Genomic DNA, 26619 nt, shown 5'->3' with positions numbered 1-26619 from the left:
GGTTTCCTTGGAGCACCCTTCGTAGATTCACTGACATAAATATCTTCCAGTATGTCTAGCACTGTAAGAACCGCTAAAGCTCTGTATTCAGGCAGACAATGTGTGCTCTGTAACAGAACTGGACTTCAGACTACTACTCGCTCTCCCAACTGGAAAACATCCTTCATACTATGAAGGGTGTGTCTACAAAGGAGAAACCCTCTGGTGGTGACACAAAAACAGTGTCTTAAATGTCTGAATCATAAGCATTAGCAGACGGGATATGAACTACATAAGCCAGTTTGTTGGCCTCAGAGTCATGGAAATTAGGAGGAAGTTCCACCCTTTTCATTTTTAGAAAGGGACCAGACACCTCTAGAATCGGTCTGGCCTTTTCTGCTTCAGTAGGGACAGAACAACCTTGACCAATTCAAGAGAGAAACCAAGGAAGTGGGGGGGATTGATGAACTGCTTGCCACTGGTTTGCCCTTCAGTGTTATGTGCTTCAAGCTTTCAGCAACAGCCAGCTTTAAAGCCTTGGGACTTAGAGGGTGGGAACAGAGATGTCAGTTATGTTTTTGAGACTCTTCCACTAGCAAATACTGCAGAGATCCTGATTTTTCCCTTCCAAATAAAGATACAAGCCTCAAAAGCCGAAGGGCCTTTGGTTTCAAGATATGCAGCAGGGATGTTGGTCCAGGTGAACATGTGAGACACCCATAGCATGGCAGCCTACACAACAGTCACACCAGTGGCTTCAGTTGTGACAGACTCTGAGGTACTGGGCTGGAAAAGTGCCTCACCATACCAGGAGTCACTAGTCCCAGGGAAGCCACGATCATCCAACAGGACATTCTAAGTCTTCCAATGTTTGTTTCCATATCTCTTATCAGCTTGATTTTTTTTTTTTTGGGTGGAAAGATTCCAGACAGTTTGGATGATGCATGTCAGCACAGGACCAGGTATACACCCTTTTAAGAGAGATGGACACAATAAACTGATTGTCTTTGGGTTGATAGTAACACAATGAAAATCAGACCACATTGTGTGCTTGGCTGAGACAAATGAAACACTAGCTGTGGAAGTTCTTGTGACGAATCCGTTTCCTGCACACGATAAAACTGTTGATTTTTAAATATAATTTCAATATCACACTTGTTGAACTAAATGGCTGATTTTGGCAAGTGCTAACAAAAAGATTAGAAAAATCCCCTATGGGGTACTTATCTGGCACTTTGAAGTTAGCCGAAAAACGTTTTCATATCATTATGAAAAAATGTAATGTTATGCAAACTGCGTGTAAAAAGAGATCTGAAGATGGCATCAGCTGATGCACCTATTACACCACTGACATCTTTGTTTCCTGGTGTGAGGGCTACAGCTGAAGCACTAGGGCAAAATAAAGTTCTGGAAGTCAGGCTGACCAGTCGGACTACCTGCATGCAGAATATCCTTAAAGTGAGCATTGGCACAGTGAATACTGTGATAAAGAAGAGCTATTTTTCCAACTTGAAGAGGTAGGCAAATGTCAATGCTAAAGCAAGGACCTTGCCAGTCTGTGTTCTATCAGGTAAGGTAACATTACATACTATAATCAGAATAAACATTATGATCCTCAAGTAAGCAATTTTATCCTCAGTTCATCTCTAAAACCACAAATTACTAAACAAGTCAGGAAACCTTTCCTGTTCCTACTACACAGAAAAAACTAGAAGGGAACTCAATACAGCCTTCACTTAGCCTACCAGGACAAAACCAGTCAATGAGACTTTGACCTTTTTGAAAAGCATAAATCGTCCAGTCATCCCATTTTCCTGTGGACCAACACTCCCATCCCTAATCCAGGAATGTTCTGACCTATTAAATCACTGCATAGAGAGAACTGTCCAATCCAGTGGAACATAATCAACACATTATAGAACACAAAACAAACTCAGCTAGAAAGGAACTCGGGGATACTTCAAGAATCACAAAGGCTGCACTGAGCACAAAGCAGGTACCCATCACTGAAGGCATTCTTAGGATCTTTAGTTCTGCAAGTAAAATGTACAATACCCTGGCCTTGACCTGAACTCTAAAATGGTACTACTCACACGAACCGACAGCTAATGTATTAGCTAATAAATGCAGCTATAATTTCAGTCCAGCTATGATGCCCTCAGCCCCCATACTAGCCAACCCCCCCCCCCATTCACCAAAACTGATGGAGTTTCAGTCACTTTTACAAAGCACAAAAATTCTACCACAAGGCCAGACAACATATCCAGCTGCTTACTGGTAAGTTTAAAGCATCATTTAGCAAACCGCTCCTAAAAGTCTTCAAAGGTCTTATAAAGAATATATGCCTGAAGAAAGGAAAAATACTGTTGTTGCCCCTTGACATAATGACAGTTCTTCCACTGACCCAGGTAACTACAGGCTCCATTAGTCTCACTAGCTTTAACTGTAAAGCTATAGAACACCCTATCAATACAGACATAAGTGATCTGCAGGCTCTAGACCCTACACAATTCTGCTCTTTCAGGGGTAGATCAAGGTTTCGTAAACCTGTTGGCTCCAATCACCAAAGCTCTAGATAAGGAGATTCCCACCCATGCTGTGCCTACCTGTTCTTGATCAAAACCTCCAACACCATTCCCCACTCTAGAATCATAAATAAGCTAAACCAAGTAAACATTTAATCCTCTTTAGTTTACTGTGGTCTACTGTATGAAAAAGAACAATCTTAGAATAAATGGTACTATGCTCTTAAAAGCAAAATGTGACTAACCGCATCCCTCAAGGTTTTCTTCTAGGACATCAAGTACAGGAAAATACTATTGGCCTTTGGCTAACTAAATCTGCAGATGAGTGCAAGCTAGCAGTCATTCAATACTCTACATGACCACACTGCTAACGTGCTATAATCACAGTCACACCTTACATAAAAAGAAGTTTATTATACTAATCTTTGGTTAAAAAAAAGTGTTCTTGTGGAGTATCACATTAATGCAATTCATCCTAAGATTGATACAGAGACCAAGGATTGAGGAAATTACGTAGACAAGGAGCAATACTTAAGTCAGCATATTTCCAGTATTGTCAAAAAATCCTACCTCTGATCTCATCTGTTGTGGGTTCTCATCCAGATTCCAACCTGTTTAGTATCACTTCAATTGCCTGATCATAGAATTCAGAGCTACACATGCCAAATCAAGCACTGAAAAACTCTACCAACTAGAAAAGAACGCAAGAGTTTTATAACCAAACAAACCTTAATGGTTGAAGAAACACTCTTACAACTATGTCCTTATGTTATGTGGCCAGACTAAAATACTGTCATTATTTTCTGTGGCCTATAGACTCCTGTAAGGTGATCTATGCCTTGCCTTCTGAGCCATGTGAAACTCTGCTCGCTCCGTCGTCTTCCTCAAAAATAAAATCTTGGTTAATACTTGTTCCAAAGACCCAGGTCTGACAAAATATCAACACGTTCTGAATCAGGGATAGATTCTCACCTATAGAAAGAGCCTTCCTTTTATATATAAGAGTGTAAAACTCCAGCAAAATCCAAACTTTAATCAGATAAATAAGTAGAATCCTATAACTTCATCTCAGGAATCACTGGCTATAAATTTCTTTATAACCATATAAGTGTTATTACTTCAAGACTCTCCCAGCACCTTCATTGCTTCGCTTACTCCCTGTCTCCAAGTTCTGTCTACTTCCCTTCCCTCTAGCATAATCCAAACAAAATATTCTGTCTATCTCTCCCAACTAACTTCTGCCATTATCATCTGAACAGTTATTAGCTCATCTTTAAGGGTTCTTCTTTAGCAATGATGGCAGAGTCTGCCAATAGCATTTATGTAATCTGCCTCAAAATTCTCTAAACACATGATCAGAATTACAGTATGCAACACAAACCCAATCATTCCGTCTCACAAAAGCATAGTAAGTCTAGTGATTAAAGAGCATACCAGTTCATCTCTGTTCAAATTCTTGGCTGAAGTTCTAGTGCTATGTCCCTAGCCCTCTCTAGCTCTAGATCTTCAAGGGTCCTTCATGGGTAGGGAGAAGAGAGGTTGGGTCATCGTATTATCAGTGGATTTGGAAAAGCCATGCCTTTAGTTAAGGAATATGGAAACTGAAATACTTTATCTTAGACAGAAAAGATAGGAGATCTGGATTGGACTACATAATTCCTGGAGGTTATTTCAAATGGGGATCAGAGGGATGGGAGCCAAAGAATTAACAATGCCAGAAGGAGCCAAGGATAATAATGGGGGGTCTTTAGTCCAATGGCTTTGTGCAGAATCTTCTAGATCAATGGTAGAGGGGAATAGACCAGGGGGGCCATATGAACCCATACCTCACTGGGTTCAGAGTGAAGTGTATGTTCTACAAAAAGAAAATGGTAAGTGAGAAGGGGGGTTCTTGGAAGCCTTGCAAAGTCAGAAGAATCGCTCTCATGTCTGGGGTCGTGACAAGCCCTTTAGTCACCCAGGGAGGACCATAAGGATGGTCCATCCTCCAGTACATTTAAGGTCAGAGCTTTAGAATACATGGCACAAATGATTTATTGTCAGTTGGAGATTGGACAAAGTGTCCTAGAATCTGAAACATTTGTCTGACAGAAAGCTCTTGTCTCTGCAGGAACACCAGGTGGCCGTGATGAGTACTATTTCCTCCCTATTCATACATCCTTCTATGTAATAGGCCTGGCCCACAGATTCAAACCTGACTGAGAGAACAAGCTTGGCTGTGGCTCAAGGATTTCCTAGATAACTTCAAAGCAACCTTTGCAATGCTCCTTTGATGGTAACATGCTATTTGGGCAGCAAGTTAAAGATAAACCGTCTCCCTGTGAGCAAGAAGTCAAAATGCTCACTGCTGTTGGAGTTAAGTTTGTTGCCTCAACAAAGGACTTTTCAGAGGAATAAAAGTGCAAGGAACTTGTATTTTCATAAGTCCCAACAGCTTTAGCACAGTCAGCAGCAAGACAGAGGTTCTCGTAGCAGAGGGGAATCTCTGACCAGATGCTGCCCCAGAGGTAGAGATGGGCCAGGCGACAGGGGGTATTGTTCCTTTTGAGGTTTTCATCCCTACACCTCCTGAAGATTTGCCTAACTATTCCCCTCTAGAGGCCATGAGGGAGGCATCTATCCTTGCATGCTCCTGTATGGATGGTCATCACGATATCTTTATAGGTAAGGAGAATCCAAATCAGAGGCCTCTTCATTCCTTTTTTGGTAAAACATATAGTTCAAACTTCCCAAGCCCCACCTATGTCACCCAGACAAAGGGAGTTGGCTTTTGGCAGGGTTCAGCTTCTCTGGAGGAAAGAGGGGGAAAAAAGGGCATTTCAGAAGGTCCCACAAGATTGGAGACTATCCAGTTTTTACTCCAGATTCTTTTTAGTGCCCAGAAAGACCAAGGACCTCTGGCTGATCCTCAATCTGAGTCTACTAAATTGATTCATAAAGGAGACATTCCAGATATTCTTGGTGCAGTCCATCCTGCCATGTTTCTTGGCAGTAGACTGGGTGCACCCTCCAAACCTTCAGGATGCCTACCTTCACATAAAAATGAAAGAGCATCAAGGAACTTCCTTCGCTTTCAGGTATAGGCCAATCATTACTAGTTCAATGCCTTGCCATTCAGCCTCACCATAGCCTCCTAGGTGTTCATCAAATGCATGGCATCAGTCACAGCTGACGTGACTTTTACGAATACTTCTGAACTTAAGATGATGAGCCCCAAGTGTGGATCAGCTTGTGACAGAAAGAAATCATTGCTCCAACTCCGCTTGTCTTTTGGGATAACAGTGAATCTGAACAAGTCCCAACTGCAGCCTACACTGTACCTTGTCTTTGTAGATTGTTGTCTCGAGACCTGCAGACCATTAGCAGTCCTTCGATAGGAAAGGATCTCCCTTTTTATGAAAGAGGTGACTTATCTACTGCAGCAAGGTCAACCACTAGTAGTTCACTTTCTCAAGGTTCTAGATCTTATGGCAGCATTGATTTTGATGATTCTCAACATGATTTTGTAGTAGACTGTTCATGTACAATGGTCTCCTAGAGTTGCAGGCATTTCAGGATGAGCTCTCTCAATGTGCAGTTTCCATACATTTGGACAGTGTAACTATTGTGTGGTAGTTAAGCAAGGAGGAACCTAATCATATCCCTCGTGTAATGAGAGTATGGGAATGGGCCCTGACCTTGCAGCATTTTCTAATTGCAATGCAAATACCTTGATGTTCCAACATCATTTTGGACAAGCTCCCCAGGCACATCCTGCTGCATTGCAAGTAGTTCCCGAACATCAATGTAGCATGCCCCAAATTTTTCAGCATAGTTCCCCAAGAAGAACAGTCAGCCAGGCATGCACTGTCCTAGGATTTGCCACTAGGTGTTTATGTATATATCCTGCCTTCCCCTGATTTTGATACCGTTACAGAGAGCCAAGAGTTGCAAGGCTTAAGTCATACTCTTAGCTCCCTTCTGGCTCCACCAGATTTGGTTCCCCTTGCTTTGGCCCCACCCGAAGGAGAAACCCATTTTCCTATTGCAGAGTTTCAACCTAATAACTCGTCTGGACAGTCATTCCATATGTCTTTCTGCTTGGTTTCCCCAGTTCTAATAATGGCCAGGAACTCTTAGGTTCTTCATGGATATTAAATTATCACTTCATGTAAAGCTTCAGCTAGAAATTTACAAGGATAAATGGAAGAAAGTGGGCCTTAAACAGGTCTTATTCACCCGTTTCCAAATCACTGGATCAGGTGTTTCTTTCACAATTATATAAGAAACTAACTAGTTATTCCTCAATTAAAGTCCATTTGGCAGCAATTTTGTGTATCCTTGAAAGGTCTCCAAACAATGCAAGGCCTTCATCAAAGGGATTTTGCATTCTAGGCCTACACTGAGCAGATCAGCCCCTGCTTGAGACCTCAGTTTTGTACTTGAATGTCTAACTAGACCTTCTTTTCCACTGGATGTGTTAACTAACCTTAAGTTCTTGTCAACGTTTTGGTAGCCATTACTTCTGCTAGAAGAGTTTCTGAGCTACAGGCTATGTCTTCTAAATATCCTTTGTCACCTTTCACCCCATACAGGGTATTGCTTAGGATGATGCCCAAGGTGATTACTCAGAATAATATGGACCAAAGTATTCGGTTTCCTATGGAAATGTTGGTAGTTGGAATGCAGAATGCCGAAAAGCTGAAAAAAAAGACAGAAAACATGGGAGAAGAGTGAATTTCAAAATTCGCTCTTCTCCTTAAAACTTTTTTTGCGTGGGGGGGGCAACCCCGCCACACCCCCCAAACTTGGGGTGGCCTAATGGTTAAGGTGTTTGCCTTACAAGAACAAAGTGCCGGGTTTGAGTCTCACAAGGGATAATTGGCTAGGCTTAAAATGGCCCACAAGGGCAGTTAGCCTAGTACTAACCTATGAACCTATGAACCAACTCCAAGATTGTCAAACCTCAGAGAAATGAGAATATTCTAAGGAATGGCATCTCAGGCATAGGATATGTAAGCCTGTTCTTTTGGCCATTCAGCCTCCATATTTTGGGACTCGTTCTAGTGGGTCCCAGCATTTCAAATGGTGATCAAGTATTCATTTGCTTGTGTCTTTTTCCCCAAATTCTCCAGTAGGTGGGAATATTTATTACATTACCTGGATGGTAACTGACAACTGTGTTTTTATTGAGACTGCACTAAGAACCACAGGAATAATGAGCAACTCTTTCAGTTTTTCAGTTCCTAGGTTTAGTCAAAAGATTTGCCAAGGTGACATTGACAGAACTGATTTTTAAGTTTCTTTTTGCTGTAGTTCAGCTGGCATAGTGCTTCCTGTCCTACCTAAGGCTTATTCATTTAGGGCTCAAGGTGCATCCATGAACTTTTTTTTACAAAACCTTACACTTGACATTACTGGAGCAGCTACCTTGTCTTCCTTTCTTACAGTTATTTAACACTGCAGTTTCTTTTGGCAGAATGAGAGCATCTTTTGGCACATCCAGTCAGAGACTTACTGAAGTTTGCCATTCTGGTTAGGTGGAACCTCTCCTTATAGTTCCAGTATCCAGACAGGACATGAGAATTACATAAGTTATGTACTTAACAGAACATTAGATTTCTCCCATCACTGTGCGGACATTGGAACATCCCGCGCTCCTTCCTCCTCCAAATCCTTGTGTATGAGGGATCTGTGAGGCTCTGTAACTGGAGGTGATGTTTACCGTATTGCTTTTTGTATGTATAGTTTTTCTGTATATTGGCTTATATGCTTTCTAAGGGTCTAATGGAGGCAAGCTTGGTCAAGAGAAGGCAGCAGGCATAAGGGGTTATGGGTTGGGAGGAGCTTGAGCTACGAGGACTTTACCATTGCCAAAAGGTGCCAAAGGCACCAGACCTATGGTTCCAGTGTCTGGACTGAAACCAGAGAAATATTAACTTTCTAATAAGTGCAAAAGTTTTATTTTTATTTCTTTTTTACTGAGAGGCAAGCCTTCTGCACTACCTGATCTGAGAACAAGGTCACCACACTTATATTTAGCAACTTCGAGATTACCATCCTTTGGAGAAAAGGGAATATTCTGAGAAACTCAGTATAGCTAAGTCTTCATATTTGGTTATTCAGTCTTGTTCTGGGACTCACACTAGCAAGTCTCAGAATATCAAATGGTTACCCTGATTTAACACCTTTTTATTAACTTTAATGGCTACTCCATTGACTACAGTAAAAGATCTGAAGATTCTCTGAAGTAAATTATCCATTCCTGTCCATGTTAATTAACTGATTGCCAAGATGTCAATATTTATTCTTGTCATCTAATCCTTAACCATCTCAATATTACCTTGTTCTATCATTCTTATGCTCTTAAGTTTCAGTAGTTAATAGCATCAGATTTTTTTGTCTGATCACATCAACAGATTGGCATCCTTCTGTCTTTAGTCTCTCCATGCTATAAATTCTAGCATTACTGGTACTTGACCTCTGCTCTTCTTCAGTGCTCTACACTTTCAGACCTAAGGCTGAACTCTTCCAGCGCCATGTTGACATTTCTGGTTTGCTGTCTTATTGAGTTTTCTTGTTTTTTTGTTGGTAAAAATAGTGGAGTAGCTTGTCATTATCTTCTCTAGCAGGCCATCCTTTGTCTGATCTGTGCTGTGGAACTGCATATTGTGGGTGGCCCTACACAGTCTAGTTCATAATTTCACTGAAATATACAGGAAGGTAACCATTCTACCATCCATTTTATTGCAGCATTTAAAAGTTTGTTAGATAACTGCATCACTTTTATTATACCTAAATCATGTACGTGCATATTTTCTTGGCACCACATTTAGAACATACTTTGTTTTTTCCTTTGATGTTTGTTTGAGCTATTATATCTTCATTGTGCAATGTGTGTGTACTCATTCTACTGTAAGCTGTTCTTATAAGAGTTTTGTACATTGTTTCAGGACAGATACCTGAAGAAGTTGAACAGAATGGCCAGAACCTGAACCAGGGTCCACATAAGCCTGTATGTATGAATGGCACTGAGGCAGGACAGTTAAGCAATAAAGGGAAAGCTGAGAGACGGACTAGTTCATCTTCCAGTCGATCACGGAAGGCCTACTCAGCCAGCAGCAAAATCCGGAAGCTATCCTCTTGCAAACAGCAATGACCTTAACAGCAAAGGCACTGCAGTGGTATGTACTGTAACACTGAAGATAATTAAATGTGAGGAGGAGATTAAGTTTTTCCAAGTGTAAATGCTCATTTGCAGAAGTATTTCTAATCCATTTTATAGTTGCGAAGGGAAGCAGTCACTGGGAGTAGTCTCAAGACGAGAATATAAACTTCTACATACTCTGCTTTCCTATCTGACACTTTTTTTTAATTGAACTTTGTGACTACTTTTTTCCTCTCCAAGAAATAATTTTGATTTCAAAAACTAACTTTGTCTTCTAGGCTCCACATAGTTTTCCATGTGCATCGGCTTTTGGTTTGTGACTCTAGTCTATCCCTCCTCACAATGAGCAATTTGCTTTCCCTGCTGTGGTACCTATGTTCATTCAGGTGAATAGTGAATCAAAGAACTGCTCCTGCCACGCCACCCCCACCCTTAACCCCATGGAAGTCCGTGCCTGATGCAGCACTTATTTCTCCTTTATCTGCTGGCCTTGGGTTATTTTAAGTCATTCATGAAGGGGCATTTCACCTTTGTGATCCAGTTTTAATACAGATGTTTCAGCATAGCTGTATTCTTGGAATTTTCATAACCTTTTGTATTTTTAGATGGACTCCAGACAGGTTTGTCAAGTTTATGTAGTTCTACTACCCTTTTTTTTCTGCATAGCGAGCTTTGGAGTCTAATTTACTAAGTTAAATGTAAGCAACATACTCCAGTATATATTCATGAAGTTGTGTTGTTCGTCTCTCTTGGTCCAGGTTGAGGCTGAATAAGTCTCTGTGCCAACCCCCATAACAGATAAAATACAGAATGTTGACCTGGTGAGCATTGGTAATATTACATTAGACTGTAGTGGATTGCTTGGATAGCAGTGTACAGTTCAAGTAATTTAATCTTGGATAAGATGTCCTGTGCATAGTTTAATACATCCTCCAGATATTGAAAACTGTTCATTCTTTGGCACTAATGAAGCTGCTAGTCTATGAAATCTTAATAGAAACTGTAGTCAAACATAAGGAAAAGGAATAGTTCATGTTGTTTTACATGTTTGCAAACATTGCATTATGCACAGTTTAATTGGGAAACAATATGCAACATTGTGATATTTTAATTTTTTTGAGATCCCCAACCCCACAGTGATCAGAACCCCCCTCCCCCCCACCCAAAAAACAGTCACCCTGTTGACCCATTTGTTTCCCCTAAGGGCAAAAACTTGCCATCCCATTTTATTCTCTTCAGAGGCAAGAGCAGCTTTCAAGAGTGTTGCTGTCATGCACTGTGAGGGTTGGGGCTTTTTTTTTTTTTTTGTGCTTCTAATTCTCTTCCCTTAGCCACACCTTCCACAGTTGCTTTCCACGAATAATGCATGTGTGCTCCCACATATGCATCCCTGCTGAAAGTGTAATGCAAGTGTGGTCATGCAGGGCCTCCCTCGGGATCGATTCTCAAACCTTCCGTCTACTCCATAATGAGCGAGCTAGCCAGCCATTGCCCCTCCTTGCCACCACCACCCCACAAACCAGCTGCTTCTATTGCCTGGGTTGTTAGTACAAGTGCAATTGCTTCATCCCTTTTTGCATTGGAACTATCTGTAGCAAACTGTTCTTCATATGTTTTACTTCAACTGTGATATTTTATTGTCAGCTTCTGTACAGTCAAACCAGATCACCTTTATACTACTTGCCATGTTATACCAGAGGGCCAGTTCACGGAAACAGACATGTAACCACTATGTCATTATGCAACTCGTATAATAAGAACAGCAGAGTACCATGATTTATCAGCTTGCTGACATCATCTAGCGGATCTGATAACATTTGAGGAAACAGTAAAAAGTAGTATGTTTATGTACGTGTATGTATATTATGTTTTTATATATATATATATATATATATATATATAATGTGTTTATAAATAGTGTTTGTGGATGAATGCATATATGATGCACAAAAATCATTCAACATAGCAGTAACTTTCGAAGGAATATTTTATAAATGTGTAATTGAATGCTAGCTACCTCAGCAAACCCAGAGTTTTGTCCTTCGGTTTTTAGTTAGGTAATGGATCTGTGTATTGCTTTCACAATTGCATGTTGTGGGAAAGATATTTGTATGTATGGATATATGTGTGTATGTATGTGTGTGTATATATATATATATATATATATATATATATATATATATATATATATATATATACACACACACCCACACATACACAAACACACAAACATACACACATACATGTTTATTCTTAGCAGTCCAGAGAACTGTTTCCCAGTATTAAAAGGACCATTTCACCAGTGCTCAGTGGTTAAGATTGAAGTTTACATTTCTCAGTAAGTGCAAAAGTTTGTAGTGCCAAGTGACTGGAAACTAAACTAAAACATACTTAGATGAAAAACCAGGGTGGAACACACACATTTCATGGCAACCACTTAGCTTCAGATTGTGTAATTTTAATTTCTTTTAGAAACTGGTAAAGGTTCACTAAGCAAAGAGGCCCAGTTTTTGGAATGAACCCAAGAGTTGCAGATTTAGTTTTAGATGTATAATGTCTGCAAGTAGAGATGGTATGTAATCACTCCGAGTTCCTTGGGCATAAGTTTATTTACAACTCACTGTTTGTTAATATTCAGGTTACTACTACTGTAGAACTTATTTTGCTACAGTGTGTGATATTATAACCTGGAAGTGGCAGGAACAGAAACAGTTCAATTACAGTTTCCTGTCAAGTAATGAACAAAAAAATCAATTGTTGATAACTTCAGGCTTATACATCCCTTAACATCTCCATCAGTACTAGGTCTCTAGGAACAAGGAAGCTAATAGTCTAATAATGGTGTCTAACTGTAACACTTAAATGCATATGTTCCTAGGAAATTACTAGGCTAATGGCTTAAGGGCCATTACAAGCCTAGCCAGTATAACCCAATTTAATATATGGCCCCTAGAGGCATGAGGATGGCATGGATTTGTGCCTGTGCATTGAGTGACTTTGTTCATAAGGGACGTAGACACTACCCCAGGTGTGAATTTACGTTTCCCCATCCATTGATCCAAATTGTGTTCGAAGAGAACCAATGAAGGCCTCTGCTTAATGTGACTAGGAAGCCTGTTCCAAAGAAGGGGCAGTCTGAGACACACATCTGTCACTCTGGCATGTTTTATTTGAGTTGCTAACTAAATTCAGAGTCCTAGATTGGGGTGACCGTCATTCTGTTTGACTTGTGGATGTGTAGCAGCTCCATCTAATTTGTGAGTGCCTTATAGGTCACTCCTTAATAGTCAGCAGGACACAGATGGGCTTTTAGTCTCTCTGCATAGTTCATGTTGTTTAAACCAGTTATTTTCTTTGAGAGGAATCTCTGAGGTCATTCCAGCTGTTGTAAGTGCCTAGTCAATTACATGACAAATGGTGTACTGTACTCGATTGTTAGTCTAATGAGGGCTGAGTACAGCGGGGACTATAATTTCCTTGGATCTGGATGCAGTACCCTTATTTTTAAGTTGTGTTACGTAAAAGGACTTCCTCACCTCTGTGGACACATGGCAGTCAAAGTTCAGGCTACTGTCTGTCTGTGTACCTAGATCTCTCATGTCTGAGTGTCATGGTGGTGTGTTAATGATAGAAACAGTATGACATTGAATTAGAAATGCAGCTAAATTTTCGTAGCTGGTTGGTATTTTAAATTTTACCAGTCACATCATTTGATAGAAGAAGAAAACTTTTGCCTCACCAATGCTCCCTCTGATATGTCCACATGGGCGCGCACATGTACACAGACACATCCAGCCATGTGTGCATGCAATGAGCAAAAACATTGTCTAAGAAGTGGAGTATTCTTTGCAAACTTTAATTAGAAAATTGCAAAAAAAACTAGCTAAGCTTGAGTCTTCTCTGTGTAATTTCTTAAACTTCCTTTAGTGGAGGTCCATAGTGTATATGCAGGTGACCCCTAGAGGACATGGTGCCCATCAAATGGCATGCATCGTTGCCACCACCAAAATCCAGACTATCTATAAATTTGTTTTCATGTCCATGTAGCTATCTGGGTTGTGATATCCTTTGGATTTTGGTGTAATGAACCTGTTGCCTACAGTGTATTTTTTCTTAGACATTTTTTAAAAAAGTCGTCCACACACACACACACACACACACACACACACACACACACACACACACACACACACACACACACACACACACACACACACACACACACAGAGACACAGACACACACACTTCATTGAATGTTCTTCTATTCACTTTCTGCAGTATTCTTAACCTGGGGGATCTCCTGCCAGAAGGTGATCTGACGTTGACCAGTATACCAAAGTCTTATGCTACTCAAGGGTATGCAGTATGTCGCACATAGGCTGCAGTTGGATGACCTATGCACATACCATCCTCAGAACTTTTCTACTGCCAGTGATAATGCCATTCTGACCATCAGTCTGATCGCTTCAGTGATTGTGACTTCAGTCTTTCAGATAAGTGCCCCATTGGGGAAAATTTTCTCTTTACTACTATTTTGGTTGTGTCATCTAAGAAGAGCAAGTGCCAGTGTGGAAGACAAATTCCACATAAGGACAATCATCTACAGTTTTTCTTTTAAGGCCTAGCCACAACCATAAGTCCTGTAGCATTTGCCAATCCTTCATACCCAAGTATACCCATAGCTTTAGAAGCAGGCTGTTTTCTCTTATCTATTTAGAGAACCAATGATTTAAGTTGTTAGCTAAGCATATGGAAGGTATTTCAGGGTCTGATGCCGAGCCGGTGAAGCCCAAGGCCAAGAAGCCTTGGCCTGTGGCTTCCGCTGAACTTGCACTGTCAGACATATCTCCTGAGTGCTAGTCAACCCAGGGGCACATCTGACTTTAGGCATGGATTTACAGGCTGAACCCAGATGTTCATCGTGCATACAGCTGCAGTAATCACAGATGGGTTTTCAGCCGTCAGGCGGTCCCTCGGTCAGCCGAATTCCAAAGTCTTGGTCCGGCGTCGGTTGTAGTTGCTTACTCTTCTGACGTCAGTAAGGCCAGAGTATATAAGACACAGCCGACACCATGTTCTTCAGTCTTTTTTGCCGCGCGGTGCCCGAAGCAGAAGCAGTTCGCAAGTGCCGGTCGGCCAGCTCCTGAATTACGAAAAAAAAAAAAAAAAAATTGGAACCGAAGTCTTCTTTAAAGCTAAGTACCCCGTTGGGGAAACTTTTCTTGCCTCAGACCGATGTCAGAAAAAGTTAATAATTGTATTTCTTGTGGGAAGCAAATAACGCAGAAGGATTTCCATTCCCGTTGCATACCTTGTTTGGGCCCAGACCACGACGTCTCGGGCTGTCGCTTTTGCGCTACCTTCAATAAACGCACTATAAAGCATCGGGCGGAGTTCGCCCAACACTACTTTGGTAAAGCTTTTGATTATAAGATGTCGTCGGACACTCCGACTACCGTTTTGTCCAAAAAACGCAAGGAAAAGGACTGACACGCGAGACCCGCGGTCCCCGCCGACACCACGCCAAAACAGGCTACACATGGTCCGGTTCTCAGCGAGATGCCTTTGCAGTCCCTGACTACCGACGACACTCCTTTGGCGGTGTTCTCTGTACCCGAGACCGCTGGGTCCTCGGTCCTTTCCCAGACTACAACCGAAGCCCCTGCTAATGTCGAGCCTACTAATGTGGACAGGTCCACCTCCACCCATGGTGTATTTAGGCCCTCATCTTCTTTTTCAATAAAGGCTTTTACTAAATCCAAAGCAGCCAGGCATCCCACGAGGCCTGTTGCACAGGGCCCATCTCCTGGACCCATGCCTAAGAAACAGATGCTTAAAATGGCTGAGGATTTAATTACTCTTATCAGAGGTTCTCAGCCCCCTCCTGACAAGAGACCCAGAGTGGAGGACGAATCTCCCTCTTCTGATCAGGGATCCATTTTATCAGAACATTCTGATGCAGAGGAACACTCTTACTCCCCTTTTGAGGATTCGGATGCAGAACAGTCCATTCCTTCTGTATCCCTCCTGAGGATTTTTCTTTGGGGAAACCTTGCACACTTTGAGGGAACACTTCCATTGGGAAGGCCAAGACTTTTCAGATTCCAAGAAAAGACTTAGGGAATTTCTTTGGTTACCTCAGCACAGACCTCTGGCTATACCCCTGTTTTGGATGTACTGGATGATGTCTATTGCGAGGCTTGCCTTAACCCTGATTCTCTGCCTCCTGCACCAGTAAAACCTGATAGGTATTACAGAGTACCCAGCTCTCACCAATTTCTCTACAAAGGCCATAATGCTGACCCTGAAACCATTTCACAAGGCCCCAAGGGATTAAAGGCCTCCACTGCCAAGAATCCACTCCCTGCAGAAAGGGAATCCAGATCTCTAGAAAGGTGGGGTAAAAAGGTATATACCTCGGCCACCCTAGCCATGAGGGCTTTAAACTGTCAGTTTCATATGATTAAATATCAGCAGTACCTGTTATCACAATTAAGGAACAAAATGTCTCAACCTGAACAACCAGATTTAAAAGAGTTACAGGATATGATGCATAGTGCGGAGCAAGTGGGTAAACACACCTTACAATGTGGTTATGATGCCCTAGAGGCTTCCAGTAGAGCGGCTGCCACAGGATCAGTCATTCGCAGGCATGCCTGGCTTAGGGAACAAAATTTACCTGATCATGTGAAAGCTAAACTTCTTGATGCTCCTTTACAAAAGGATGTATTATTTGGTACTAATGCTGAGGACATACTACGGAAAATGGAAGAAAAAGCCAAATCTATGCAAACTGTCAAGGCTTTCTTACAGGTCCAACCACCACGTTTAGCAGAAATTGGCCTTCAAAAACTGGTCCTTTCCAGCGACTGACAAGCCCCAAAGAGGCAGATGCAGGCGCACAAGGGGCAGAGGGCAATCACAAGGATCATATAGAGGCAGACAATGGCAATCTCCAGCACCAAGAGGTGGTGAAGACAGTGCACAACAATACAGGAAGCAAACCCAATGACTCCTCATTTCCATGCCAAGCAAGTCTCAGCTGACAGCACCTTTGGGAGGAAACTAGCATTATTTGCAAGCAATTGGCATATTGTCACAACAGACAAATGGATACTGGACATTATAAACAGAGGCTACAAATTTCAATTTCACACACTTCCAAAAATGAGAGGCATGCCAAACCTGCCACAAAATCAAAGGGCAGAGGCACAACTGCAAATTTCAAAGCTCCTAAACATGAGAGCTATACAAAAGGTACCTACACTCCAACAAGGTCAAGGTTTTTATTCAAGACTTTTTCTGGTACCAAGAAAAGGAACCGACTGGAGACCCATTTTGGACTTATCCATCCTAAACACATTCCTACTCGTGCCAAAATTCAAGATGCTCACATTACAGCAACTTCTTCCCATGCTGGGCAAGGAGTTTTGGCTGGTAACATTGGACCTCAAGGAGGCATACCTGCATGTCCCAATCAGACAAAGCTGCAGAAGATACCTCAGATTTCTTGCAGGTTCAATCCACTATCAATTCTCTGCATTGCCCTTTGGCTTATCTACTGCGCCCAGAGTATTCACAAAGTGCCTGGCATCAGTGATTGCCTACTGCAGACTTCAAGGGATACAAATTTACCCTTATCTGGACGACTGCCTGATCCAAGCGGACAGCAAACGTATACTACTGGAACATCTGGCTTATGTGACACGGTTACTGCTTTCTCTGGGATATACCATCAACAAGGAGAAATCAAGACTAACACCATCTCAGAAAATAACCTTCCTGGGTGCCAACTTGGACACAAACACCCAGATGGCATATCTTACGCCAGAAAAACAAGGGCAACTATCTCAGTACTTCAAAACACTAGCAAAAGTACCAGGCTTACTGCAAGGAAAATCCTGCAGGCTCTGGGATTCATGGCATCTTGCATTCTTCTAATCCCATGTGCAAAGCTGCATATGAGGAAACTTCAATGGTACCTAAAAAATCTATGGTCTCAACACAGTCACAGTTTGGAAGCAATTATACCAATAATTCCATGTTTGCAAAAGGAATTTCTATGGTGGGCCCAAGCATGTCAAGTAAACACAGGCCTTCCATTCTGCAAGCCTCAAGCAAAACAAGTCATAACCACAGACGCCTCAGATTACGCCTGGGGGGCGCACATGGACAGGTGCATTCAGGGCAGATGGTCCCAAAAGGAAAAGCACCTTCACATCAATCAAAAAGAAATGCTAGCAGTGATAAATGCAATTACAGCTTTCAAGGACTTCCTGCATCCAGGACAATTACTGATAAGAACAGACAACACCACAGTAATGTGGTACATAAACAAGGAGGAACACATTCATACCCCTTGTGCAGACTAGCCATGACTCTTTGGAACTTGGCTCTGGAAAGACAAATCGAACTTCAAGCACAGTACTTGCCAGGACTGGAAAACACACTGGCAGACACTCTAAGCAGAAATATGACAGATCCACACGAATGGAAGTTACATCCTCAGGTGTTTACAGAGATAATCCAAGCGTGGGGGAGACCAGACATAGATCTTTTGCCTCCCACGGAGCCATCAACTGAAAAGTTTTGTTCAAGGACCTTTCATCCAAAGGCCTGGAAAGTGGGACCCTTTCATTCAGTTGGACAGCATGGACAGTTTATGCATTCCCACCTCTGCCCCTTCTGCCCAAGGTGCTTTTGAAAGCAAGAACAGACAAACCGAGGATGATACTGATTGCTCCAGATTGGCCAAGGCAACACTGGTATCCACTCCTGAGGAGCCTAACACATACTCCTCCCTGGTCCCTGCCTCTAATGCCTCTCCTACTGACTTAGAACAGCTACAAAACTCTTCACAGTCAGCTGAAAACACTCAACCTCGCTACATGGAAAATTCCTTGACACCACAACAGTCCCTACTCTCCAAGGAGGTGCAGGATGTCATTTTGGAGGCCAGAAGACCATCTACTAGAAAAGCTTACTCTGCAAAATGGAAGCGGTTTTGCTGTTGGAATGAGAAAAGAGGCCAGGACCCTAGAAAATTGAACTTGCCTCAGGTTTTACAGTACCTAGCTGAACTGCTGAACAGTGGACTTTCATTTTCTTCCATAAAAATACATGCCTCAGCCATTTCTGCAGAATTCAACACGGATCCTCCTTTATTCTCTCACCCACTCTTACGACAGTTCCTCAGAGGGGCTAAGAATATAAGACCTCCAAGGAAGCAACCAATACCAGCCTGGGACCTAAATTACATACTAGAAAAATTAACATTGCCTCCCTTTGAACCTGCTGCCTCAACAGATCTGCAACATTTGTCCTGGAAAACAGCTTTCCTTCTGGCCATCACTTCAGCTCGTAGGGTTTCTGAACTACAGGCCCTCATGGCGGTGCAGCCCTTCCTCATCTTCCATCAGGACAGGGTTTCCCTTCGTACCAACCCATCTTTTATGCCAAAAGTGGTATCCAGGGTAGCCTTAAATCAAACCATACACCTACCTACCTTTTATCCTAACCCTCAAAAAAAAGGGGAGAGGCTGCTTCACACTTTAGACATCCATAGGCAGCTACATTATTATTTGGACAGAACAAAGTCCTTCAGGAAATCAGAACAACTTTTTGTGTCCTATGCCGTAGGGGCTCAAGGGAAACCAGTTACCAAACAGACCATTTCCAAGTGGATTGGCCACTGCATACGGTATTGTTATTCCTATCATGGGAAATCTGTCCCTACTGGTATCAGATCTCACTCCACCAGGGCCACAGCCACCTCTACAGCCTTCCTACTAAGGATATTTTGGAGGCAGCCACTTGGAGTTCTGTACATACCTTCACAAAACACTACCACCTACCCTTATACTCCAGAACAAGAGCAGGCTCTGCCACTGCTGTTTTGCAGGGCATTCTGGCTCAACCCAGTTCCTCATAGTACCTACCACCCTATGCATAGCTTTGGGACTCTACCCATCTGTGATTACTGCAGCTGTATGCACGATGAACAATAGTACAGTTTTGTACCTACCGTAAATGTAGATGTTCGAGTGCTAATACAGCTGCAGTACAGGTTTCCCTCCCTCCTTCCCCACTTGGTAAAGGCATGGGGCCTAACAACCTCTTCATACCACCTGACTGGGTTATCCTGCTATATTTTATTTGCTTGCTTACACTGATTTTGCATTACATTGCATTGCCTGCATATGTAGATAAGCCTTATTTATGTATTGCCTTCCTTTTGGGGGCACCTGACATCTGGGGCAAGAAAGACTGAAGAACACGGCGTCGGCTGTGTCTTATATACTCTGGCCTTACTGACGTCAGAAGAGTAAGCGACGACAACCGACGCCGGACCAAGACTTTGGAATTCGGCCGACTGAGGGACCGCCTGACTGCTGAAAACCCATCTGTGATTACTGCAGCTGTATTAGCACTCGAACATCTACATTTATGGTAGGTACAAAACTGTACTTTCTGAAGCCACCTTGACTTCGGCCCCAAGCACGTCTTTGGAGGTTGAACAGATGTCCAATCAGGATGTTGTGGGAGAACCTAGGCTCGATATTACCGAGAGCCCTAGGGTGGTGCAATGAACTATAGTGAGAGAATAAATTGATTCAGACACTTTTGAATGCAGGCCTTCGTCTGGTCCTCCAGCGTTGCATAGAATTGTTTCTGCTGCAAAGAAAAAACAAAAAAAATAAGCATTTGTCCCATGCTAAAGAGGCCCCTACAGATTGACAGGCCTTTGGAGAACACTTTAAGTGGGACACCTCCCAAATTTCTGATGTCCAAAAAAGATGCTATCAACTTCTACAAGCTGATTTTCCTAGCCCCTTTGTAGTCTCACCAGAGCATCCTGAATTTCTGGATGGCTTTCATAATGCTTCCCAAACCTCAAACTCCCAGACCCTGGCTCCTAAGAAGCCAGATGACTTCTACAAGGTCTCTGAGGATTGGAAAATCCTCTTTCAGTATCTTGCTGCAGACCCAGCAGTCATTTCTGTAGCTACAAGTAAATCATCTAGGATGCTTACTTCTACCACCCTTATCCCGTCAGACAAAGAGAGTAGAACCCTTGAGAGACCGAGGAAAAAAGGCCTATACTTCAGCCACCTTGGCCTTCAGTGCCATTAGTTATCAGACACATATGACAAGTAGTCAGAGATTTTTTCTCAGGCATCAAGAACCATTTCAGATCTTCCACATTCTGAAGGAAAAGCCTTGGCTCTCTCTATCTTGGGAGCTTCCTCCCAAGTGGCAAGACACTCCATTAAGTGCTGCTGTGATGCGGCAGAGGTTTGTGCCACGGCAGCTGCTACTGGCTCATTTCTCAGACGATTTTCCTGTCTTAGGTTGCAGCCCCTCCAGGATGACTTCAAATCTAAATTAATGGATGCACCATTAGATAATTCAGCCTTATTTGCTCCAGCAGCAGCTTCTCTCCTTAAGTCCCTACAGGAAAAAACTAAGGAACTCAAGGAGTTGAAACACGCCTTAGTTTCTCCTGTGCTCCGGTTTCATAGGAATTTCCCATCTAAACCTTTTTTTGTCCACAGCTGCACTCAGCACTCCTCCAGTAAGACTTCCAGAGGAGGGAAGCGATGACAGAAACCTAGGGGTTCACAGGCACCCTCACGACAAAGGCTGTCTTTTCCTGACAAAGCAGGGAGTCTGACTACTCTGCAGATGTCTCTCTTTCCCCTCTTTCCATTCGCTTTTGAAATGCTCACAGGGTCTGGGAAAGCATCACCAAGACACCTGGGTCCTTGTTTGGCAGTTCACCCCACCCCACCCCCGGGCATCCCTCTACCATATCTCCCCCCACCCCCCCAAGAGCAGCTGCCCCACTTCCCAAAGCTCCTTTTGGAGCTTTGGCAACAGGGCTGTATTCAAAGGGTTCCTCAAACCTCAAGAAGGAAAGACTTTTATTCGAGAATGTTCTTAGTGCTCAGGAAGGATGGCCCCTGGATACCAATACTGGATTTATTCCATCTCAACACTTAAAGGTTCTTTCCTTCAGAGTGTTCACACTCCAAACTCTATTTCCTCTTAGTCTTCCACAGGGATTCACAGCATCTCTAGATATAAAAGATGCTTACCTTCACACCCCCGTTCACCCTGTGTTCAGGAAATTTACGTTTTTCTGTGGGTTCCTGGCATTTTCAATTCTGTGCCATGCCCTTTGATCTTTCTACAGCTCTGAGGGTGTTCACAAAATGCCTGGCTCCAGTGATTGCATATTGCAGGCTTTTGGGTATCCAGATTTTTCCATACCTGGACAACTTGTTCTTACAGGCTCCAGCTCCCCATACTCTACTAAAAAATCTGGAGACCACCATTTCCCTCCTTGGAAAACTGGGATTCACCATCAACTTCAGGAAGTCAGTCCTCACCCCTTCATGGGACCACATTTTCCTGGTTTGTTGAAATCAGACAGACCTAATGAGAATGTCTCCTCCACCTCAGAAGGTGCAGGGCCTTTGGTCCTTCTTTCACTCCCTTCTCCCCTTGACTCACATCATTACCAGGGAGTTCCTCAGGGTGCTAGGGTTCATGGCTTCAGCCATTCCCATGGTGCCAATGGCAAAACTTCACATAAGGAAATTCCAGTGGTTCCTCAGATCTTTGTGGACTCATTCTCACCCACTAGAACACAAAGTCCCCCTCATTCCTTGTCTAAAGAGGGAACTACTGTGGTGGATCCAACAGACAGACCTAAATCCAGGACTACCTCTGCATCCTCTCAACCCAGTCCTAGAACTCTACACAGATGCACCAGATGTAGGCTGGGGGGGCAGCCTTGGGCAGATTTACGGTTCAGGAAATTTGGTCTCATTCCCAGGAAACAGAACACATCAACATCAGGGAAATGTGAGCATTGCTCCTAGCTCTACAAGCATTTCACCCTCTACTTTGCTCAGTCCCTCTCAAACTGTTTATTTTTTGTTTTACATTTGTTGACCGGGCTAGTCTAACTGGATACATGTCCATTTTCAGTAGAGACCCGGGGAGATAAGCTCCAAAATTAAGCTAATGTCACAGGAGTAAAAAATGAAAAGAAAACAAATATAAAAATAAAACGTTGAATACATTATTGCTGGAGGCTAACATTATAGAAACTAACATCAAAAATAATGTAATGTACAAGGTCTAGCAATACAGTAGTTCTAGAAGCGTATATCTTTGGTTTAGGGTTTGATAATTGACATGCAGAAGAGTAAGAAAGAAAGACTCGACTAATTAAGTTTGTTCATAATTATACACTCAAGTAGAATAGGTAGCATACATACAAAGCTGAAATACAAGTGCCTGGAGCAGGGGTAAGGTTCCAATGTACATGCTACGGGGTAGTTCACAGAAAAGAGAAGACTAGAAATTAGAGTAAAGGAGGCTTAGTAATCCCACTAGGTGATTGTGGGAGGGTAGAAAAACAGTAGTACTGTACAGTTAGTGTTTGTTACTGCAGGGGCATAGTCATTGTGTTTTAAGGAGTCATTTTAGTTGATATTTGAAGAGTGGTAATGATGAAAGTAATGCTAGGTTGCTGGGAAGCCTATTCCAAATCTTCTCCACAGAATTAGAGAAAAGAGAGTCTCCTGCTTTATTATAGGATTTCTGGATGGTTACTAATAATTTATTTGCTGAGCGAAGGGTAGTAAGATTTATATAGGGGGAGATTAGGTAACTGAGAATAGGAGTATTGCTGGGATGATAGACTATCTTATGGGTGATAGTAAGTTGTTGAAATTGTAGCTGGTTATGCAGTTCTAGCCATCCTAGCTGTTTGAGATTTAGACAATGGTGGGTTCTAAATGGGGAGCCAGTGGCAAACCTGGCAATGTTGTTATAGGAGGTTGCCAGTTTATTGAGGTTACTTTTGGAAAGATTAGTATAAATGGGTGAGGCATAGAGGAGGGTAGAGATTAGGTGGGTGTGGGCAATGTTTGTTCTGGTTTCAGGGGTAAGGAAAGATTTTATCCTGTAAAGAGAGCCAAGTTTTCTGTTAAGAGTTTTAATAGTTGTGTTAATATGCGAGTCAAAGTTAATGTTTTGATAAATTGTTACGCCTAATAGTTTGGTGGTCGGGTCAGTAGCAGTCACAGTACCATTGCTGGACTTAACAGTGAGATCAATTGGGGAGGACTTTAGTGTTGGAGTAAATAGCAATAATTTAGATTTTCTGACATTTAGTAGGAGGCAACGTTGTAGGAACCATTTTTCAACTGAGTTAAATACAGTTTGAGTAATGGTTTGGAGCTCAGCTGATGAAGTGGCAGTACACACTAGTGTAGAATCGTCTGCATATTGAATGCAGGTGGCTTGAGGAATATTTATATTTAGATCATTAATGAATATAGAGAAAAGGAGAGGTCCCAGGATAGAGCTTTGAGGGACCCCAAGCATAATAGGAAGATGAGTGGAAAGGTTATTGTCACAGAGGACAGCTTGCTGTCTATTTTCTAAATAGGACTTGAACCATTGTAGTGCCTGCGAGTTGATTGAGAGTGATTTTAGTATGTCTAGAAGTATTTGATGGTTTACCATATCATAGGCTTTAGAGAGGTCAATAAAGCGTGTAGCAGAGAGCTTATTATTGTTACAATGTTTGTTAAGGCCATCAGAGAAGGATAATAGAGCAGTAGTAGTACTATGGAAAGGCCTAAAACCATGCTGACAGTCTGATAGTAGGTTATTTTGGAGAAGGTGATTAAGTAGTTGTTGGTGGATGCATTTTTCCATAATTTTGGCTAGAGATGAGAGTGGGGCTATGGGAAGAGTTTGGTTGAGTTACCACCCTTGTGAAGTGGGATTATGTGAGAGATTTTCCAGAGAGATGGGATGGAGCCTTCAGTAATGGTTCTATTAATAAGTATGAAAATAGGATAGGCAATTACTTTTGCTGCAATTTGCAGGTATTCAGCTGGTAGGAGATTGGCTGAGGGGGTACATGGTTTGTTTGGTAAGTAGGGTATAGATGAGTGATGTAGGAACTGGCTTTAAATGAAAGGTAGGGGGTGTGCTAGTCAGGGGAGATGGGAGGGTTGAGCTAACAGGTGGTAAGGAGTTTGCAAGAGATTGGACAGTTTCTGTAAAGAAGGTATTGAAAGCGTCAGCAATCTTATTGGTAGTGTTTAGGGAGAGACCTGATGGGGTTGGAGTCTTGGAGTGGCCTGAGTGTAAAAGTCTTTTTATAGCTGACCAGACAGTTTGTGGGTTTTGTTGATGCTTGTGCTGGAGTTTAAAGTAGTAGTTTTTTTTGTCAAGGAGTATTGATTTTTTTGTGGCAAAAACATGACAGTCCTTTGGTATGTGAACAAGTGGGGGGACCAGATCCTATCTCATTTGCAGGTTGGCTTTTCTGGTTTGGGAATTTTTTGCCTAATACCACATGACTATTCAGGCAGTGTACATTCCCTCCAACCAGAATTTCATGGCAGACTCCCTGAGAAGGTCTTTGACTCAATCCCACAAATGGATGCTTCACAGGGATGTGTTCCTGGACATAGTCCACAAATGGGGTATTCCTCAAATAATTTTTATTTGCCTCCCCCTGAACAGACAACTTCCAAAATGTTGTGCCAGTGTCCCAGTCCTCTGGTTTGGAAAGTAGACACCCTCTCCTTTTCTTGGAAGGTGATGTTTCTGTATGCATTCCCTCCCCTTCCTCTAATCCCAAAGGTCCTGTTCAGAATTTGACAGGACCAACCAAAATTCTTGCTGGTGACTCCCTTTTGGCCAAGACAGCACTGGTTCCCTTTTATTCTGCATTTAGCCAAGGGCCATCACCACGTTACCCCACAGAGTGGACCTTCTCACACAAAACAAAGGATCCCTGATACATTTACACCTGTCAGCACTACAGCCGACACTGTGGGTAATCGGATTCTAATTCCTTTCAGACACCTTTTCTCTGAGGACATGCTCAGGATTTTGCAGGAGGTGAGAAAAACCAATACTGGAAAGCCTTACATTTCCAAATGGAAAAGATTTTTGCTATGGGGTGTCACTCTAAGAACCAAGACCCACTGACAGTGGGAATCAGTGGTGGTCTGATTTATTTGTGTGAAGTGCTCTCTGCTATCTTGGCTTATTCTTCTGTCAAAGCACATATGTCAGCTGTTTTCTGCTTACCTGCCTCTATTTCCCCTTCTAGCATCCAGATTTGAGGTAAAACAATTCCTTAAAGGCATCCTTCACATTAAACCTCCCAGGAAACCTGTTCCTCCTCCTCCTTGGAAAATTTTATTTTGTTTCAGAAAAATTGATCCTGGCCCCTTTTGAGCCTGCATATTCAGCCTTCCTTGTATGTTTCTCTTGGAAAACTGCTTTATTAGTGGCCTTGACTTCAGCTAGAAGGGTGTTGGAGCTGTAGGGCCTTATGGCTGTAACCACCTTCTTGGTCTTTCACAAGGACAAGGGTATCCTTGAGAGCAAATTCTTCCTTTATGCCAAAAGTGGTTAATGAGTTATCCTTTAACCAGTCCATTCAGTTACCTACCTTCTTCCCAAAACCACAGTGAGAAGGTACTGCACCCCTTAGATGTGCATAAACAACTTAGATTTTACCTGGACAAGACTAAAGCTGTCAGGAAATCGTATCAGTTGTTTGTGAACTTTCATCCCGAGGCGCTGGGTTTACCCATTTCCAAGCAGATCATTTCTTCTTGGATTTCAAAGACTATTTGCCTTTGTTACACACACCATTGAAAGAGCCTCCCATCACCTGTGGAAGGCCCATTCTACCAGAGCTGTGGCTTCCTCTAAGGCATTCTTCAAGGGCTTAGATAACAGCGTCATCCTTGAAGCAGCCACCTGGTCTTTTGTTCATACCTTTACCAAACATTACAAACTGGATGGGATCTCCAGATGCAGAGCTGAATTTGCTAAAGCCTAAAGGTCTTCTCTGTGGTAGACAGAGGCTCAGGTATTTTGCTACTTGTTGGACATGGTCAGCGCATGTTTTCTCAT

At 42.5% G+C, this 26619-nt stretch overlaps 1 protein-coding gene across 1 annotated transcript in view; it reads left to right on the top strand.

The window, feature by feature from the left end:
• Positions 1-26619, top strand: part of STK11 (serine/threonine kinase 11) — a 1536697-nt gene that overhangs the window by 1320483 nt on the left and 189595 nt on the right. Inside the window, exon 8 of the mRNA XM_044054803.1 lies at positions 9437-9667. Within this exon, the coding sequence (XP_043910738.1) occupies positions 9437-9642 (206 nt within the window). The 3' untranslated portion in view covers positions 9643-9667. The remainder of the gene's footprint in view (positions 1-9436; positions 9668-26619) is intronic.

Source organism: Protopterus annectens, chromosome 13.part0, assembly GCF_019279795.1.
Source record: "Protopterus annectens isolate FY-2018-M chromosome 13.part0, PAN1.0, whole genome shotgun sequence".
Classification (NCBI taxonomy): Eukaryota; Metazoa; Chordata; order Ceratodontiformes; family Protopteridae; genus Protopterus; species Protopterus annectens.
This window is presented reverse-complemented; position numbering and strand designations above follow the sequence as displayed.